This window comes from Hypanus sabinus, unplaced genomic scaffold, assembly GCF_030144855.1.
Source record: "Hypanus sabinus isolate sHypSab1 unplaced genomic scaffold, sHypSab1.hap1 scaffold_1203, whole genome shotgun sequence".
Lineage (NCBI taxonomy): Eukaryota > Metazoa > Chordata > Chondrichthyes > Myliobatiformes > Dasyatidae > Hypanus > Hypanus sabinus.
Window position 1 is genome coordinate 1 of NW_026779264.1, and position 19,436 is coordinate 19,436.

General features: G+C 47.4%; 1 protein-coding gene across 1 annotated transcript; it reads left to right on the forward strand.

Moving 5' to 3' along the window:
* Positions 1 to 2,105: 2,105 nt before the first annotated feature.
* On the forward strand, positions 2,106 to 10,732 carry LOC132386553 (C-type lectin domain family 9 member A-like; the record flags this gene model as incomplete). The annotated part of the gene is made up of 5 exons (XM_059958831.1): positions 2,106 to 2,222; positions 3,542 to 3,808; positions 8,195 to 8,337; positions 9,428 to 9,489; positions 9,956 to 10,732. Coding segments are annotated over 5 exons (800 nt in total), but the record flags the coding sequence as incomplete, so codon positions are not given.
* Positions 10,733 to 19,436: the final 8,704 nt, after the last annotated feature.

A 19,436-nucleotide genomic window follows, 5' to 3' on the forward strand; every position in this document is an offset into this window, starting at 1 on the left:
GTTAAAATTGTACAAGGTATTGCTGAGGACCAATTTCTAGCATTGTGCACAGTTCTGGACACCGAGCTATAGGAAATATGTCAATAAAATAGAGGGCGTAGAGGGGAGATTTACGAGAATGTTACTTGGGTTTCAGCACCTAAGTTACAAAGAAAGTTTGAACAAGTTAGGCCTTTATTCTTTGCATCGTTAGAAGCCTGAGGGGGGACTTGATAGAGGTATTGAAAAATTATGAGGGGGATTGATCAAGTTGAAATGGATAGGTTTATTTTTTCATTGAGAGCGGGGAACATTCAAAGAATAGGACATGAGTTGAGAGTTAAGGAGCAAAAGTTTAAAGAGGACATTTTTGCACAAAGAGTGGTAGATGTGTGGAACGAGCTTCCAGTGGAAGTGGTGGAAGCAGGTTCGATATTGTTATTTAAAAATGGATAGGTATATGAATAGGAAAGGAATGGAAGGATATAGGATGAGTGCGGGTCGGTGGGACTAGGTGAGAGTAAGCGTTCGTCACGGACTAGAAGGTCCGAGATGTGATTGTTATATTGTTTTATATAAATGAACGATCTGGGTGAGAATGCAGATGGGTGGTTTGGTAAGTTTGTAGATGATAGGCTGATGGGTGTTGTGCATCGCTTAGATGGCCTGCATTCAATTCCGTGGGACTTGGATCAGTGTCTGATATGGGATGGAGGAATGGCAGATGGTGTTTAACCCGGGCAAACGTAAAATGTTGCACCTTGGTAGGCGAAATGCTCCGAGATAGCACAAGATCATAAGAGTTACAAAGGGCATCATTCCCAAATGTGAAATGTCTGACACCAGAGGGAATGCATCCCGGACAGCATTGCCGGCCGAAGGGCCTGTTCCTCTGCTGTACTGGCTGGTCTACGATGCAGGATGTTGGAAACACACAAAGCCTTGTTAAATCTCCAGGTTCTCACAGGTTTTGGCCACAGACAATAGAGGTCCCGTGGGTAACACCACCAGTCACGGACGGCCGCCGGCCTCTGGGTTCTGTGGACAAGCCAGTACGGCGACTTAATTCCCAATTCACTGTGAATCCCGGCCATCACAATCTTGTGAATGGATCTCCCATGAGAGAGACTTTGTCTGCAGTCAAATCTTTATCACTCCATTGAACCGCGTGATCAACCCGAGATCCCTTTCCCTGTCGACAGTTAAGGGTTCTATCGTTAACTGTCTCCTATCCCTTCACATTTTGTGTCGTCTGAGATTTTACAGCCTTTCAGCTCTACATTCTTCCCGGACAGTCACACCCACCACAAACACCGGATGGTCCGGTTGTATATGTAGACCATTTCCCACCATGCTTTATCATTTCTTCCTCAAAATTTATTTTGTTTTTTTTTACTATAGAATAACAGTTCCGAATCGGCTCTTCCGGCCATTCAGGCCGCGTTGCCCAACAATACTCCGAACTATTCCTTTTTAATGACAGTTAAATTTACAATAAACAATTAACCGAAAAACCGATATGTCTTTGTACTACGGAAGGATCCCAGATCACCCGGAGGAAATCCACTGGCTCATGGGGAGTATTGGAAACTCCTTGCAAGCAGTGACGGGAACTGAACCCGGGTCGCTGGTACTGTAAAGCGCTGCGCTAGCCATCACGTGACGGTGCTGCCCTTCTCCTTGTCAGCAGCTGCAAAACAAAGAAACACAATGGAGTCTACGAAATCACCGCAACAGCTTCATCCCCAGAAGACAGTCATTTATCTCATGCGTGAAAAATGAACAAAGCGGTCAAACAGTGATACAGATAGGAAAAATAATAAACCCGTGAAACACTCTCTTTCCACTCTTTCCCACCCCTCTCTCTCGCTCCATTGTCTCTTCCCTCCTCTCTCCCACTTTTCTCTCTCGTCATTTCGCCTCTGTTCCCCACTTTTTCTCTGTCTCTCTCGCACATCCCACTCCCCATTCACACCGAAAATCGCTTCCTCTTCTCACGCGGCCACTTCCTAGGTCCTCTCTCTTCTCGTTTTCTCTCCCCCATTGTTTCACATTTTCCGGCCCATCGGTCCTCTCACACCATCTCCTGAATTCTCCTTCTGTTTCTCTGAATCGTCTCTCTACAGGTCCGCATAAAGAGCAGACGAACGAGAACATCGGAAATAGACCGGACCGTAAGTTCTGCCTACTCTGCCTGGTTACGTTCGTCCTCTTCGCGACGGTGGTCGGGCTCTCGATCCATGGTGAGTCGAACGGACTCCGGTTGGAGTCAGACCGTAAGTTGGGAGTGTGGAATAAAACATGACTGTAAAACTCTGAATCCAGACGGCCAATTCCCCGTGCATCCCATGTATTCCCATAGTCTGGAAAAGCCTCCCCTGAGGGCTCAGTCAAACACCCACATTTTCAACTTAAACGATGACATTCGGGAGACGTGATTAAGTTTCTGGAATCAGAGAGACGCTGGTCAGCCCTGGGAAGTCAAGCTATTTGGAATCTCAGCGATGAGGCTCAATGTAACTGAGATTGAGAGAGGGAGGGGTGTTGGTGGTGGAAGGAGAGACCGCGTCTGGTGGGTGGAAGAGAGTCCCAGTGGGCGACATGGCTGCATTCACCAACACACTGAAAGAGAACATGGGGAATAGATCGCACCGTAGGATCTGCCAACTCTGCCTAGTTACTTCCGCCATTACCGTGATTGTTGACGGGCTCTCGACCCAAGGTGAGCCGAACGGGCTCCAAATGTAAATAAATTGTTATTGTACAGCACCACAGTGACACCGACAAGCCCTGAACAGTGACACTGAGACACCAGTCTCTGTGACACCAACACGCATCTCCCCCTGACCCGTCCAGCTCCGCACCGTGACAAAGACTCACACGTCACTGGAACACCCCTCACCGAGACGATTGCGCCCCTCAACATAACACAGATGCACCGCTCACTGACGCAATTACCTTCACCTCACCCTGACACAGGCAGACACCTGATCGTCATACCGGCTCCGAAATTCACAGCGAAACCTCAGTGACATCGACGCACACCTTGGCGTGATACTGTCACACCTACCGTAGCCATGACATGCCGCTCACCGTGACACAGACACATCCCTCTCTGTGCGACCAGTGCACCCCAAACCATGTCACAGGTACTCTAACCACAGTGACACCCCAAGCCCCTCACTCTGCGATTTCCCTCGCAGTGACATCGAGAAACACTTCATTATGAACCGCCTCAACTCTCGACAGTGCCCCTAAACACCTATCACAGTGACACCGACACTTTCATCAGAGCAACTCGGACATGTCCCCCATGATACTGACGCAGACCCCCATTGGAAAATCAACAAAATCTTCACCGGGACATTGATACACCCCTCAGCGTGCCACAGACACGACCCGCAAAATGGTGCCGACTCCTCTCACTGTGCCACCAGCACATTCTTCACTGTGACACCCTTCACTGTGACACTGACACAACACTCTCGGTGACTCGTTCGGTAGCGTGACGCTGACTCACGTGTCACTGAAAAGGCTAAACATCCTTCACCATCTCTCGCAGTGTCACAGATTCGTCAGTCTCAGATCACATCCGACAGAAATTACTATGAGTTAAACTCAACCCTTCAATCCAACATATCCGAGAATACCCACCTGAATTTCTCCCAGAGAACCTGTCTGAAAAATCTCTCTGCGCTCAACTCTAATCTATCCGATCTTAACCGAATGCACAGCGATCTCCGTCACAAGTTCACGGAGATGGAAACGAAGTACAGATCTGCCAACGAAATCAAGGCTCGAATCTGTGAATTGTTGACCAGCAGAAGAGGTGAGGCATCGTCCGCCACTTTCATCCGCTCCTCATCACAGGGCAGGCATGGAGAGAGGAAGCGTCACTCTGTGCTTGACATCGGGAGTGTATGAAGAGATGGTATGGAGGGTGATTCACTCTGTGTTTGACCCGGTGAGTGTGTGATGCGTCTGTCTGGAAGAAGTTGTATTCTGTCACTGAACCCAGGAGAGTGTGGCGGGATGTTGTAGAGGTGTATTCACTTGGGTCTGACCTCGGGATTGTGAGACGTAACATTAAAATTTTATTCTATGTCTGACTCCGTGAATCTCTGATGTGACCGTATGGATCCAGCTTCACTCTGTGTCTGACAGAGGGATTGTATGTTGGGACAGTGCCCAGAGAGATTCACCCCATGTCTAACCTCTGAAGTGTGTTATAGCACCGTGGAGAGAGAGTTTCACTCTGAATCTGGGAGAGTGTGACGAGACAGTGCAGCGTGGGCTTCACTCTGTGTCTGAATCCGGGAGTGAGTTATGGGACGTTGTAGAAGGGGTTTCACTCAGTTTCTGATCCCGGGAGTGTGTGATGAGACGTTGTGGAAGGTGTTTGGATAAAAAAAAATGACTTAAAGGAAGAAAGTTACTAGTGGAGTGCCGCAGGGATCTGTCCTTGGACACCTGCTGTTCGTGAATTTTATAAATAAATGACCTGGAAGTACAGGTGGAAAGAAGGGTGAGTAACTTTGTGGAGGACACGAAGATTGGAGGAGTTGTGGATGGAACTGCAGGTTGTCGAAGGTTACAAGAGGATACAGACAGGCTGCAGAGTTGTACATAAAAATGGCAGATGGAGTTCAATCCGGACAAGTGTGAGGTGATGCATTTTAGAAGGACAAACCAGAAGACAGAGTACAGGATTAATGGTCAGTTACATAAGAGTGTGGGTGAACAAAGGGACCTTGGCTTTGAAATCCGTACATCCCTCAAGGTCGCTGCGCATGTTGATACGGTAATTAAGCCGATGGGATGCTAGGCTTCATTAACAGGGGGATTGAGTTCAAGAGTAGAGAGGTCATGTTGCAACTCTACAAATCCCTGGTGAGACTACACTTAGAGTATATAGTGTTCAATTCTGGGCACCTCATTATAGGAAGGATATGGAAGCTATGGACAGGGTGCAGAGGAGATTTACCAGGATGTTGCCTGGATTGGAGGACAAGTCACATGAAGCAAGGTTAGCAGAGCTGGGACTTTTCTCTTTGGAGCGTAGAAGAATGAGAGCGGACGATAGTGGTCTATAAGAATATAAGAGGCATAGATAGGGTCGTTAGTCTGGACCTGTTTACCAGGGCACCAGCAGAAAAAAACACCAGAGGCATAGGTAAAAAAATTAAGGGAGGGATGTTTTGGGGAGACATCAGGGGTAAGTTTTTTTACACAGAGGGTTGTGATTGCCTTCAATAACTTGCCAGGGATGGTGGTGGTGGCTAAATCGTTAGGGGTATTTAAGAGCCTCTTGGACAGGCACATGGATGAAAGTAAAATGGAGGGTTATGGGGTAGTGTTGGTTTAGTACATTTTTAAGAGTTATATGGGTCAGCACAACATGGAGGGCTGAAGGGCCTGTACTGTGCTGTAGTGTTCTATGGCTTTATGGTTCTATGGAGAAACACGGTGAAACTGACACCGGAGGAGTGTGACTGGACGGCGTGCAGGAAATTTCACTACACGTCTTAACGCTGGAATGTGTGATGAGGCCATGCCGGAAGAGATTCACAGGCTGTGCGTGACAGGACTTTGTGTGATGGGACGGTGTGGAGGGAGATTCACTCTGTGTCTGACCCCGGGAGAGTGTGATGGGACGGTATGGAGGGAGATTCACTCTGTGTCTGACCCCGGGAGTGTGTGATGGGACGGTGAGGAGGGAGATTCACTCTGTGTCTGACCCCGGGAGTGTGTGATGGGACGGTGTGGAGGGAGATTCACTCTGTGTCTGATCCCGGGAGTGTGTGATGGGACGGTGTGGAGGGAGATTCACTCTGTGTCTGACCCCGGGAGACTGTGATGGGACGGTGCGGAGGGAGATTCACTCTGTGTCTGACCCCGGGAGTGTGTGATGGGACGGTGTGGAGGGAGATTCACTCTGTGTCTGATCCCGGGAGTGTGTGATGGGACGGTGTGGAGGGAGATTCACTCTGCGTCTGACCCCGGGAATGTGTCGTTGGACGGTGCGGTGGGAAATTCACTCTGTGACTGACCCCGGGAAAGTGTCATTGGACGATGCGGAGGGAGATTCACTCTGTGTCTGACCACGGGAGTGTCTGATGTGAAAGTGTAGTGTGGATAACGCGGCGCTTCTGAGGCAGGAGATCAAGCGTGGGAATAAACGGAGACATATACCGAGAGGCAGTTACATCCAAGGTGGACACAGGTAACTGGTTGACAGCCGGGAAGGGGAAAGCGTTTCAGGAGCCAGTGCTGTGGTCATCCTCATCAGCAGCCGGTATAACACTTCAGATACAGTCGGCCATACGGACTAATAGAGGGAGGACCCTGTTGTCGGCTGTTTGGAGTGGGTCTGCCTCCTGACTCAGAAGGCAAGGGGGGAAAGAAGAGACACGCTGCGGTGATGGGGGATTTGTGAGTTTTGGGAATGGACAGGAGGTTCGCCGTGCCAGAATGAGATTCCCGGATGGTATGTTGTCTCCCGCTTGCCAGGGTCCGGGATATCTCAAACCGAGTCCTCAACACTCCTAAGTGCGAGGGCCAGAAGTCACACGTCTGTTTACTGAGGAGGTGTGATTAAATTCATTCTGTAATTTGTGAGGGAGAAGCGACACTCACATATATCAGTATCAAAATGGAATAATGGGACTGACAGAGGCATTAAAGAGGAGCTTTCCCATGTAGACAGGAGGTGGGGACTGGATGGGATGACCGTAGTCTGAAATTTCTGGTAATTTTACACAATGAACAGGATACATACGCCCCAAAGAAGAAGGGGTTCTTACATGATAAGAGTAGAAATCCGTGGCTGACAAAGGAAATTCGGGATTGCAGTTAAGCCAAGGAAAGCTCATGTAAAATGGCAAAAGTGAGTAGGAATTGGATGACTTGAAAGCTTTTAAAATCAAACTAAAGGCAACGAGAAAGGTGGTGAAATTTAAAAAAAAATGGAATATAACTGGAATATGATCGCAAGCTAGCCAATAATATAAAGCAGGACACTATAAGTTTTTTTTTAAATTTCAGTTTATCGGCTCCCGTTGTTCTAGTGAGACTATGGACTTGGGCCTGGGAAGGATTCCAGGGCGCAGGCCTGGGCAGGAGCGTATGGGAGACCGGCAGTTGCCCAGGCTGCAGGTCTCCCCTCTCCACGCCACCGATGTTGTCCAAGGGAAGGGCACTAGGACCCATGCAGCTTGGCACCGGTGTCATCGCAGTGCAATGTGTGGTTAAGTCCCTTTCTCAAGGACACAACACGCTGCCTCAGCTCGAACCAGTGACCTTCAGAATTTCAACCTGAGTCTCGCCGTGTTCGTGTGTGATCGGACGGTGTGCAGGGAGCGTAAATCTGTGTCTCACCCCGTGCGTGTCTGATGGGACTCTGTGTTCGACACAGTTGCTTGTGATGAGAAGCTACTGCGGGAAGGAGGGAGGGTGGGTGAATGCCTTTGGTGTTGGGGGTGGGGGTGTCATTATATGTGTGTCTGACACCGGGAACGGTGACGCGTGCCTGGATGATGTTCCGCTCTGTGTCAGATATCTCTGTGATAGGACGGTGCGGAGGGAACTTCTCTCGTTCACAGACCCAAATGATGTCACCGGGTGGAAGGAGCATCATACTATGGATGACCACGGGAGTGTGCGACGGGATGAAGCAGAGAATGTTACATTTCCTATCTGACCACGGGAGTGTGCGACGGGATGAAGCAGAGAATGTTACATTTCCTATCTGACCACGGGAGGTTGGGGTAGTGTGGAGGAAGGGTCACTCTGTGTTTGACCCAAGGAGTGTGTGATGAGAAGGTGTGGAGGGAGATTCACTCTGTTTATGAACACGGGAATGTGAGATGGGACGGTGTGGTGGGAGATTCACTATCTGTCAGACCCCAGTATTGTGTGTTGGAACGATGTGGAGGGAGATTCACTCTGTGTCTGACCCCGGGAGTGTGTGATGGGACGGTGCGGAGGGATATTCACTCTGTGTCTGTCCCCGGGCGTGTGTGATGGGACGGTGCGGAGGAACATTCGCTCTGTGTCTGGCCGGAGGACTGAGTATTGGACGGTGTGAAAGCAGCGACACCTGCTGTCTGAATCCGGGATGGGACGTTGTGGAGGGAGGTTGACTGTTTCTGATCCCAGTCGGTGCAATGGCGGTTATGGAGGGAGAGTCACTGTTGATTTTGTTCCTGATTTGCAGTGCAAGCGTGTCCTCAGGACTGGATCGAAAATGAAGGTCGGTGTTATTTCGTATCCACCTTGGAGAAAGCTTATGATATGGCCAAGGAACATTGTTCAAACTTTGATGCAAGGCTCCTCGAAATAAATTCAAACCAGGAAGAGGTATGTGATTCCCGGGGTCAAACATAGATTGAATCATTCCACACCGTCCCATCACACACTCCCGCGATAGGCAGAGTGTGGAACTCCCTCCAGAATCAGAATCAGGTTTGTTATCACCGGCACGTGACGTGAAATTTGTTAACTTAGAATCAGCAATTCAAAGTTATGCACAACTTGGTAGAGAGAGAGAAAATAACAATAAGTGAAATAAAACATAATAAAGATAAACAAGTAAATCAAACACGAACATTGAATAGATGATTTAAAATGTTAAAGAAAACAGAAATAGTCTACATTATAAGAAGTGAGGTAGTGTGCAAAGTTTCCTGTCCATTCAGGAATTGGATAGCAGAGGAGAAGAAGCTGTTCCTGAATCACTGTGTGTGCCTTCAGGCTTCTGATTCTCCTACCTGAGGGTGACGGTGCGAAACGGGCAAGCCCTGGGTGCTGGAGGTCTTTAATAATGGACGCTGCCTTTCTGAAACATTGCTATCTGGAGCTTTCCTGGGTACATTGCAGACTACTGCACAAGATGAAGATGACTAGATTTACAAACTTCCACAGCTTCTTTTGGTCCTGTGCAGTAGCCCCTCCATACCAGGCAATGATGCAACTCTCCACGGTGCAACTAGCGAAGTTTTTTCAGTGTGACCGAATGAAGTCCCTCCACGCCGTCCCGCCACACACTCACGAGGTCAGACACAGAGTGAATCTCCCTCCACACCGTCCCATCTCACACTCCCGGGGTCAGACTCGGAGTGAATCTCCCTCCACGCCGTCCCGTCACACAATCACGAGGTCAGACACAGAGTGAATCTCCCTCCAAACCGTCCCATCACACACTCCCGGGATCAGACACAGAGTGAATCTCCGTCCACACCGTCCCATCTCACACTCCCGGGGTCAGACACAGAGAGAATCTCCCTCCAAACCGTCCCATCACACACTTCCGGGGAGTCACAGAGTGAAGCTCACTCCACACTCCCGAGCTCAGACGCTGTTTGATTCCCTCTCTGTACCGCCCCTTCACATGAATATACATTGTGAGAGTCTGGTTTTAAACATTAACCGAAGGGATTTAATTTCACAGAAGTTTGTTTCCAATGCTGTCTACCGATACGTATTATACTGGATTGGAAAATGCGCAGACAGGTGAGGTTTGGTCTGTTGCAGCTCTATGGTGTGGAAGTGGGTCAGTGGGATTAGTTTGGAGACTGAAACGAGGTCGTGGGGAGAGATTCAGGCAGTGGGATTAGTTTGAGTTCTGACTCAGGTCTGGGGGAGAGAGTGAGTCAGTGAGATTAGTTTGGAGAAAGAATCAGGGTTGTGGGGAGAGTGGAACTGTGGGATTAGTTTGTTCACTGACACAGGTTTGGCGGGTGAGAGTGGTGCTCCGGGATTAATTTGGGAGCTGATTCCGGATTGTAGGGGAGAGCGATGTAGTGGGACTCGTACGGCAATGGGCCCGGGGCTGAGGGGAGAGCGCGGTATCATAGAATATGTTCGGAGTCTGACAAGGGGCTGTGGGGAGATCGCAGATTAGTGGGATTAGTTTGGCGACGGTTTGTCTGCTGGATCTGTTTTGTCTCTGTTGAAATTGTCAAAAACTCTTTGTCAGGAATGTGGCCTCTGATCTTCTGTACGAGTTGAACCATGGATCGCCCACCTGCCGTAAATGCGAATCGCAAGGATGGAGTTACATTTCCAGTTACAGTTGCAAACGTAATTACAGATTCATCTGCGAGAAGTCGGCACCGTTTTACCCGGATATTCATGAAGAGATCCGAGGTCTCTGTCAACACCCCGTGGGGCGGACTTCACTCAAATGACTTCACCCCACTTCTCCGCATTCACTCTACCACACCCTCTCTCCCCCAACCATTCATTCTCACCCACACTCTCTTCCACTCCTTCCTACCCCAGTCTCCTCCTCTACTCGCATTCTACTCCACTCTCCCGCTTCCCACCGAGACCACTCCTCTCCAAACTGCCCCGAACTACCCACTCACTCCATTTACTCCTCCTTCCTACTAACTCCTCTTCTCACTCTGCCCTTCTTCTCACCAACTCAGTTCGCTTCTCCACATCTCTCTCTCTCTCTCTCTCTTACCCCATTCCCTCCCTCTCTCCTCACCGTTTTCTCCACCCACTCTCACCTCAATTCTGTGCTTACGAGCTTTCGATACCCCAACCCAGGGTAAAACAAAACTGTGCACATTCACCCTATCTGTGCCTCCCCTGGCTTTATACCTACGCTCCAAAGAACAAAGTCCCATCCTGCTTGACTTCCCACCATAACTCAGACCCGCGGAACCGGAAACATCCTCGTTAATCTCCCTCTACACTCTTTCCAGCTCAGTGCCATCTTTCCTACAGCAGGGAGACAAGAACTGAACACCGGACTCCAAGCGCGGACTCACCGACCTTTTCTGCGACTACAACGTCACTTCAGTGCGGTGCAACGATGTAAAATTAACGTAAAACGGTGAAGTTAATAAATATTGCAAAAAAGGTGATTACCGAGGGAGTGTTTAAGTATTCAGGGAGCGTTGTCAATCTGACGCCGGAGGGGAAGCAACTGCTTGTAAATTATTGAGTTTACAGGCGCCTGTACCCCCTCCCCGATGGTACCGATGAGCACAGGGCATTTCCCGGCTGGAGGGGTTCCTCGCTGATGGATGTGGTCTTCCCGAGGCATTCCTTCTTGAACATGTCCTCGATGGAGGGGAGGTTTGTGCCCGTGATGGGATTGGCTGAGCCTAGTACCCTCTGCAGCCTCTGGCGACCCTCTGCGTTGCAGCATCCACACCAGGCGGCGATGCGACAAGTCAGAACGCTCTCCACAGTACATCCAGAGAAATTAGCGAGTCTTCAATGACAAACCAAATCCCCTCAAACTCCTAAAGCTCCAATACGTTTTGTAACGAGAGATATAACCATAAAACTATATAAAATTTCAGCAGGGAAACAGGCCATCTCGGCCCTTCTAGTCCGTGCCGAACGCTTACACACACGTAGTCCCACAGAACTGCATTCAGCCCATAACCATTTCTTTCTTGTCCATAAACCTATCCATTTTTTTTAAATGACAATATCGAACTTCCCTCTACCATTTCTACTGGAAGCTCCTTCCACACAGCTACCACTCTTTCAGTATAGAAATTCCCCCTCGTGTTACCCGTAAACCTTTGCCCCTTTACTTCAAACTCATGTCCTCTTGTTTGAACCTCCCCTTCTCTCAATAGAAAAAAAAAGCCTATCCACGTCAACTCTATATAATCCCCTCATAATTTTAAATAAGTTCCCACTCAACATTCTACACTCCAAAGAGTAAAAGCCTAACTTGTTCAACCTTTCTCTGTACCATAGCTGCTGAAACTGAGGAAAAATTCTTGTAAATCTCCTGTGTACTCTTTCTATTTTGTTGACATTCTTCCTATAATTCGGTGACCAGAACTGTACACAATACTCCAAATTTAACGTCACCAATGCCGTGTACAATTCTAATGTTACATCCTAACTGCTATTCTCAATGCTCTGATATATAAAGGCAAGCATACCAAAAGTCTTCCTCACCACCCTATCCTCACGATATTCCACCTTCAGGGAACTATGCACCATTATTTCTACATCACTCAGTTCTACTGCATACCTCAATGCCCTACCATTTCCCCTGTATATCCTATTTTGATCAGTCCTACCAAAATGTAACACCCCACACTTATCAGCATTATAGTTAATGTGCTATCTTTCATCCCTCTCTTGCAACTGGCTTCAATCCCTCTGCAAGCTTTGAAAACCTTCCTCATAGTCCACTGCACATCCTAACTTTGTATCATCAGCAAATGTGCTGATCAAATTTGCCACATTATCATCCAGATCATTGATATATATGTCAAATAACAATGGACCCAGCACTGATCCCTTTGGCACACCAGTAGTCACCGGCCTCCACTCAGAGAAGCAGTCCTCAACTACAACTCTTTGACTTCTCCCATTGAGCCAATGTCTAATCCAACTTACTTCCTCTCCATGTATACCTAGCAACTTCCTAACTAACCTCCCATGCGGCACCTTGTCAAAAGCCTTACTGAAGTCCTTGTATAGAACATCCACTGCATTCCCTTCATCCACTTTCATGGTAACTTCCTCCAAAAACTCCAATAGATTGGTTAAACATGACCTACCACGCACAAAGCCATGCTGACTGTTTCTGATATATCCTGTCTATCCAAATACTTATAGATCCTATCTGTTAGTATTCCTTCCAATAATTTACCTACTACCGATGTCAAACTTACCGGCCTATAATTACCCGGGTTACTGTTTGAGCCTTTTTTTAAACAACAGATCTACATGAGCTATCCTCCAGTCCTCTGGCACCTGACCCGTGGATATCGACATTTTAAATATTTCTGCCAGGGCACCGCAATTTCAACACTAGTCTCACTCAAGGTCCGAGGGGATTTATCTCCTCTGATTTGCCTCAAGACAGCAAACACCTCCTCCTAATTAATCTGTATAAACTTCCTGTTACAGACACAGAGTGAAGCTCCCTCCTCCCCGTCAAATCACACACTCCCGGTTCTGACTTTAGCATCATTTCTTCCCTTCACAATCACACCATTAAACTCTATCCGAGTGGACTGTTGGCTGGCCTGTAATGTAGCTCCATGAGCATGGTCATGCATGGCTCATTCCTCATTCTGTCCTGACGCCCCTCAGCCTTTGCTGCCCCGGAGCAAAGAAGCAAAAAAATTCTGACCTCTGCTTATGGATTGTGCTCTCGATTCGCGCCAGCATCCTAGTGAATCCCTTCTGTATCCTCTCCAAAGACACCCACACTCGTCCTGTAACGGGGCGACCAAAAATGAATTAGGGAACTCGGAAACGTCAAGCCCAGTCCCAAATCCTATCTATTTTGTCGGTCTGTTCCTCGGCACCCCAATTGTGTTGACTGAAGTCGTTTTCACCTCCAACGCTTCCATCTATTCACGGTCTGGTCCTTTCCACTCTACACTGAGGCTGAACAGCGCTTCCGGTCCAACTTGCGATGAACAGCGGAAAACAGCCTGGCCGGATCCTCACTTGGCAGATCACTCCTGACCCCAATAACGTTGGTCTTTCTCAAATTCGGAAAGTAAACCCGACGTCACACTTATCCTTTTCTACAATGACCTTGTCTCTAATGGCATCACCATCACTAGATACAAAGTGGTCCCCTACACAAACTTCTGTCCCTTGCCTTGTCCCATTCCGCTGTAGGAGATCAAGTATTGCACTCCCTCGATGGGATTTTATACGTACTGATTCGGGCAACTTTCTTCCAAAAGCTTGACTAACTATTCACGGTATGGGACTCACAGTCAAAACCTGCTAAAATAATCCTAAATCACAGCAATATGTTTCTTGCAACAGCCTACGACCTCTTACAGGTTTGTTCCACTAAACTCCCCGGACAGTTGCACCATGAACGAGTTCATTCCGTTCTTATTCCTCAGCTCCACCTTTAAAGCCTCACCTGGACGAGTTCTCCATTCTGTCCTAACTGCCCATTGCAGTGATATAGTCAACAACTAGAAATACCAACCGTAGCCCTTGAATTATCCCCGTACTAGTACGATTAAAACAGCAGATACCGGGAATGATGAACTAACAGTCCTGCCCTTCCTGCAACCGTCTCACTATTGGCTGAAATATTGTACTTCCAGGCGTTGATCCCTGCCCTGAGCTCATCTTTCTTTCCTACAATACTTCCTGCATTGAAATGGACGCAGCTCAGAACACGAGTCCCAGCAGGCTCACCCTTTTGTTTCCTAACTTGGTCTGACGTCTGGACAAAATCTGTACCAACAACCACTCCTGCTATGGGATTCTTGTTCCAAAACCCTACTCCAGTGTAAACCCCACCACTCCCCCTTTGGAATGGCGAAACTCACGCTGGGATATTAGTTCTACTTCGGTTCAGGTGTAAACTGAGATTTTTGCTCGCTGGCGGAGAAAATGAAGCAGCGGCGCAACGCGGTGCAGTGTGGCGCGGCCACCAGACAGGAATTGTGCTGCCCCACCCCCCCCCCCCCAGTGTTCGCTCGGAAGAAAACAAGCTCCGTTGAGGTAGACTTGCAGAATTGCATAGATGTATATGCATGTAAATGTAGTATGTGTGTTTTGTGCCGCGTGTGATTGTTGGCATTGTGTTTCTTTATGCTGAGTAACGCTGACGCGTTCGGCTGTATTCATGTTAACTGACGTATGGTTGAATGACAATTAAACTGGGTTGCATTGAAACGGTCTCTTATGCACAGGTCTCACCTGCTTTGGAAGAGAACCCGGTACTCCAACTATCTGAAGCCCTCATTCCCACCCCAACGGCTGAGCCACGTGTTAATCTCTGGTATCCTATTTCCGGCGATCCCAGCCCGTGCCGAACTTTGCCCGCTCACCCTCTCACTTGACATTGCTGAAAACCCGATCCGAGAGGTCGCGACCCTGGCACGCGGAAGGCAATTCACCACGTAGGAATCTCTATCCTGCACCGAAAACCAGTTTTACGCTCCCCAAACTAGGAATCGCCGATAACCACAGCTTGTTTCATCTCGCCTTCCCTTCTTAACCACAGAGGCAAACTCGGTGCCAGAGACCAGAACTGTGAGACTTTCCTCTTCACAGTCATTAACACACGTCTCCCCCACCCAGACGAATACAAAATGTTATATCTATTATTAAGCCAGTTGGACAAACCCCTTTCAACCTCCTGACAGTCACTCAGGTTCCTTTGAATTGCACATGGAGTCTAACTTCCTCCCAATATGTCCTCCCGACCACTGCCTCAACTTCCCGAATGACCCTGAGTTCATCCAGTAGCAATTCCAACTCCATAAGACGGGATCTGATTAGAAGTAGCCAGCATGGATTTGTGCGTGGAAGGTCATGTTTGACAAACCTTATTGATTTTTTTGAAGAAGTTACGAGGAATGTTGACGAGGGTAAGGCAGTGGATGTAGTCAATATGGACTTCAGCAAAGCCTTTGACAAAGTTCCACATGGAAGGTTAGTTAAGAAGGTTCAGTCGTTAGGTATTAATGCTGGAGTAATAAAATGGATTCAACAGTGGCTAGATGGGAGATGCCAGAGAGTAGTGGTGGATAATTGTTTATCATGATGGAGGCCGGTGACTAGCGGGGTGCCTCAGGGATCTGTTTTGGGCCCAATGTTGTTTGTAATATACATAAATGATCTGGATGATGGGGTGGTAAATTGGATTAGTAAGTATGCCGATGATACTAAGGTAGGAGGTGTTGTGGATAATGAGGTGGATTTTCAAAGCTTGCAGGGAGATTTATGCCGGTTAGAAGAATGGTCTGAACGTTGGCAGATGGAGTTTAAAGCTGAGAAGTGTGAGGTTCTACATTTTGGCAGGAATAATCCAAATAGAACATACAGAGTAAATGGTAGGGCATTGAGGAATGCAGAGGAACAGAGAGATCTAGGAATAACTGTGCACAGTTCCCTGAAAGTGGAGTCTCATGTAGATAGGGTGGTGAAGAGGGCTTTTGGAACGCTGGCCTTTATAATTCAAAGCATTGAGTACAGAAGTTGGGATGTAATGCTAAATTTGTACAAGGCATTGGTAAGGCTAAATTTGGAATATTGTGTGCAGTTCTGGTCACCGAATTATAGGAAAGATATCAATAAATTAGAGAGAGTGCAGAGACGATTTACTAGGATGTTACCTGGGTTTCAGCAATTAAGTTACAGAGAAAGGTTGAACAAGTTAGGTCTCTATTAATTGGAGCGTAGAAGGTTGAGGGGGGATTTGATCGAGGTATTTAAAATTTTGAGAGGGATAGATAGAGTTGACGTGAACAGGCTGTTTCCATTGAGAGTGGGGGAGATTCAAACTAGTGGACATGATTTGAGAGTTAGGGGGCAGAAATTTAAGGGAAACACGAGGGGGTATTTCTTTACTCAAAGAGTGATAGCTGTGTGGAATGAGCTTCCTGTAGAAGTAGTAGAGGCCAGTTCAGTTGTGTCATTTAAGGTAAAATTGGATAGGTATATGGACAGGAAAGGAGTGGAGGGTTATGGGCTGAGTGCGGGTAGGTGGGACTAGGTGAGATTAAGGGTTCGGCACGGACTAGGAGGGCCAAGATGGCCTGTTTCCGTGCTGTGATTGTTATATGGTTATATGGTTATAAATCAGAGAGTTGGAATCTGCATACGTATGCAATTATCAGAGGCGAGGTTTTCGGAGACATTGGAATCTCCCTGCCGTCCCATTTCCTGCAAGAGGAGCATTTAACTCTCCTGCCAGGCATGGCTACTGTTCAAACTGTGCAATTATGACGAAGGAAGCGATAATTACACTGAAAACAAACCTACCAACAGTTTGTCCCGATAGTGACATGTAAATATTTGGCCACCCCGGTCAAGATTTTTGTTACTGTGAATAGCTAAGCGAGTAAAAGAGGACTTGATTTTCAAAAGGCATTATGTTAAAGATGACACATTAATATTTTAAGCAAGATTGATTTTTCCCCATCTTTGACAGTTTCAAAATAACAAAAATGTAAATGGGCCCGAAGCAAAGGTTTTGGTACACTTCATGGTCAGTACTTATTAACACCCACTTTGGCAAGTGTCACCTCTTTTAAACGCTTTCTGTAGCCAGCTAAGAGTCTTTCAATTCTTGTTTAGGGGAATTTTCAGACATTCTTCCTTGCAAAGGGCTTCTAATTCGGAGAGATTATTTGCCCGTCCTGCATGCACTGCTCTTTTGTTCGAAGTGACCATTGGCGTGATATATTCCACAACTAGAAATGACACACGTTTCCCTTGAATTAAACCCTTACTAGTACGGCTAAAACAGCAGATACTGGGAATGCTGAACTAACGGTCCTGTCCTTCCTGCAACCGTCTCACTATTGGCTAAAATATTGTACTTCCAGGCGTTGGGCCCTGCCCTGAGCTCATCTTCCTTTCGTTTAATACTCCCTGTATTGAAATGGACGCAGCTCAGAACATGAGTCCCAGCAGGCGCACCCTTTTGGTTCCTGACATTGTCTGACGTCTTAACAACATCTGTACCAACAAACACTCCACTGTCTGTTATGGGATTATTGTTCCAAAACCCTACTCCAGTGTAAACCCCACCACTCCCCTTTTCTAATGGCGAAACTCACGCTGGGATGTTAGTTCTACTTCGGTTCAGATGCAAACTGAGAGTTTTGCTCGCTGGCGGAGAAAATGAAGGAGCGGCGCCACGCGGTACGGTGTGGCGCGGCCTGCAGGCAGGAGTCTGTGCTGCCCCCCAGTGTTCGCTCGGAAGAAAACAAGCTCTGTTGAGGTCAACTTGCAGAATTGCATAGATGTATATGCATGTAAATGTAGTATGTGTGTTCTGTGCCGCGTGTGATTGTTGGCATTGTGTTTCTTCATGCTGAGTGAAGCTGACGCGTTCGGCTGTAGTCATGTTAACTGATGTATGGTTGAATGACAATTAAACTCGGTTGCATTGAAACGGTCTCATATGTACAGGTCTCACCTTCTTTGGAAGAGAACCCGGTGATCCCACTATCTGAAGCCCTCATTCCCATCCCAACACATTAGCCAGGTGTTAATCTCTATTATCCTCCTATTTCTGGCGAAACCAGCCCGTGCGGAGCTTTGCCGCTCACCCTCCCACTTGAGGTTGCTGAGGACCGGTTCGGAGAGGTCGCGGCCCGAGCATACGTAAGGCAAAATACCATGCAGGAATCTCTATCTTGAACAAAAAAACATTTTTGTGTTCCCTAAGCAAGGAATCGCAAATAACCACAGCTTGTTTCATGTCGCCCTCCTTTCTTAACCATAGAGGCAAATTCAAAGCCAGAGACCTGAACTCTGAGACTTTCCTCTGCTCTGTCATTTTACCCGCCTCCTCGACACAGACGTGTGCAAAGTGGTGAAACTGTTCTTAAGCCAGTTGGACACAGGGGTACTCTGCAGTGATCGTTTCAACCTCCTGACTGTCACTCAGTTTGCTGTGAACTCCACATGGGGTCTAACTTCCTCCCAATATGTCCTCCCCACCACACCCCTCACCTGAATTCATCCAGTATGTTCCAACTCCATAAATCCGAGCGTTAGAATCTGCATCCGGAGGCAATTATCAGAGGCGAAGTTGCCGGAGACACTGAAGGTCTCCCTGCCGTCCCAGAATCTGCAAGAGGAGCATTCAACTCTCCTTCCAGGCATACATACTATTCTAACTGTGCAATTATAAACAAAGAAATGATAAATAAACTGAAAACAAACCTACCAACTGTTTGCGCCAACAGTGACAAGCAAAGGTTTGAGCACACCGGTCAAAAGTTTTGTTACTGTGAATAGCTGATCGAGTAAAAGTGGACCTGAATTCCAAATACTGTTAAAGATGACACATTTCTTTAATATTTTAAGCAAGAATACTTTTTTTTAAAGTTTCCTTCTTTTACAGTTTCGAATTAACAAAAAATGGAAAAGGACCAGAAGCAAAGTTTGGGCACCCTGAATGTTCAGTACTTACTAACAAACAAGAGTCTTTCAATTCTTGTTTGGTAAAATTTTCACCCATTCTTCCTTGCAAAGGACTTATAGTTCTGTCAGATTCTTTGCCCGTCCTGCATGCACTGCCCTTTTGAGGTCTATCCACAGGTTGTCGATAATGTTTAGGTCGGGGGACAGTGAGAGCCACGGCAAAACATTCAGGTTGCGCCTCTTGAAGTAGTCCGTTGTGGAGTTTGAGTTTAGGATGTGTTTCAGATGATTATCATGTTGTTGAAGCCGTCCTGTTTTCATCTTCAGAATTTTTACAGACGGTTCCTTCATGGACTGTCTGGCGGTAACGGCCTCGCGCCGAGCACTCAGTGCTCAACCGTACAGGATCCAATTCTTGTACTGCTGCTTGTGACTTTATATTTGGATTTCATCACTGTGGTCTTGTTTAATTCCAGTCTGAGCCGGAGTGTATTCTAGACTCTACTCGGCCCTTGCCTTCTCCACCATCCATACCTCTCTCGGTACAGAAGAGATTGCAAGGTTAGGACTATTAGGGGATGTAGTCTCTCATTGAAGACTCG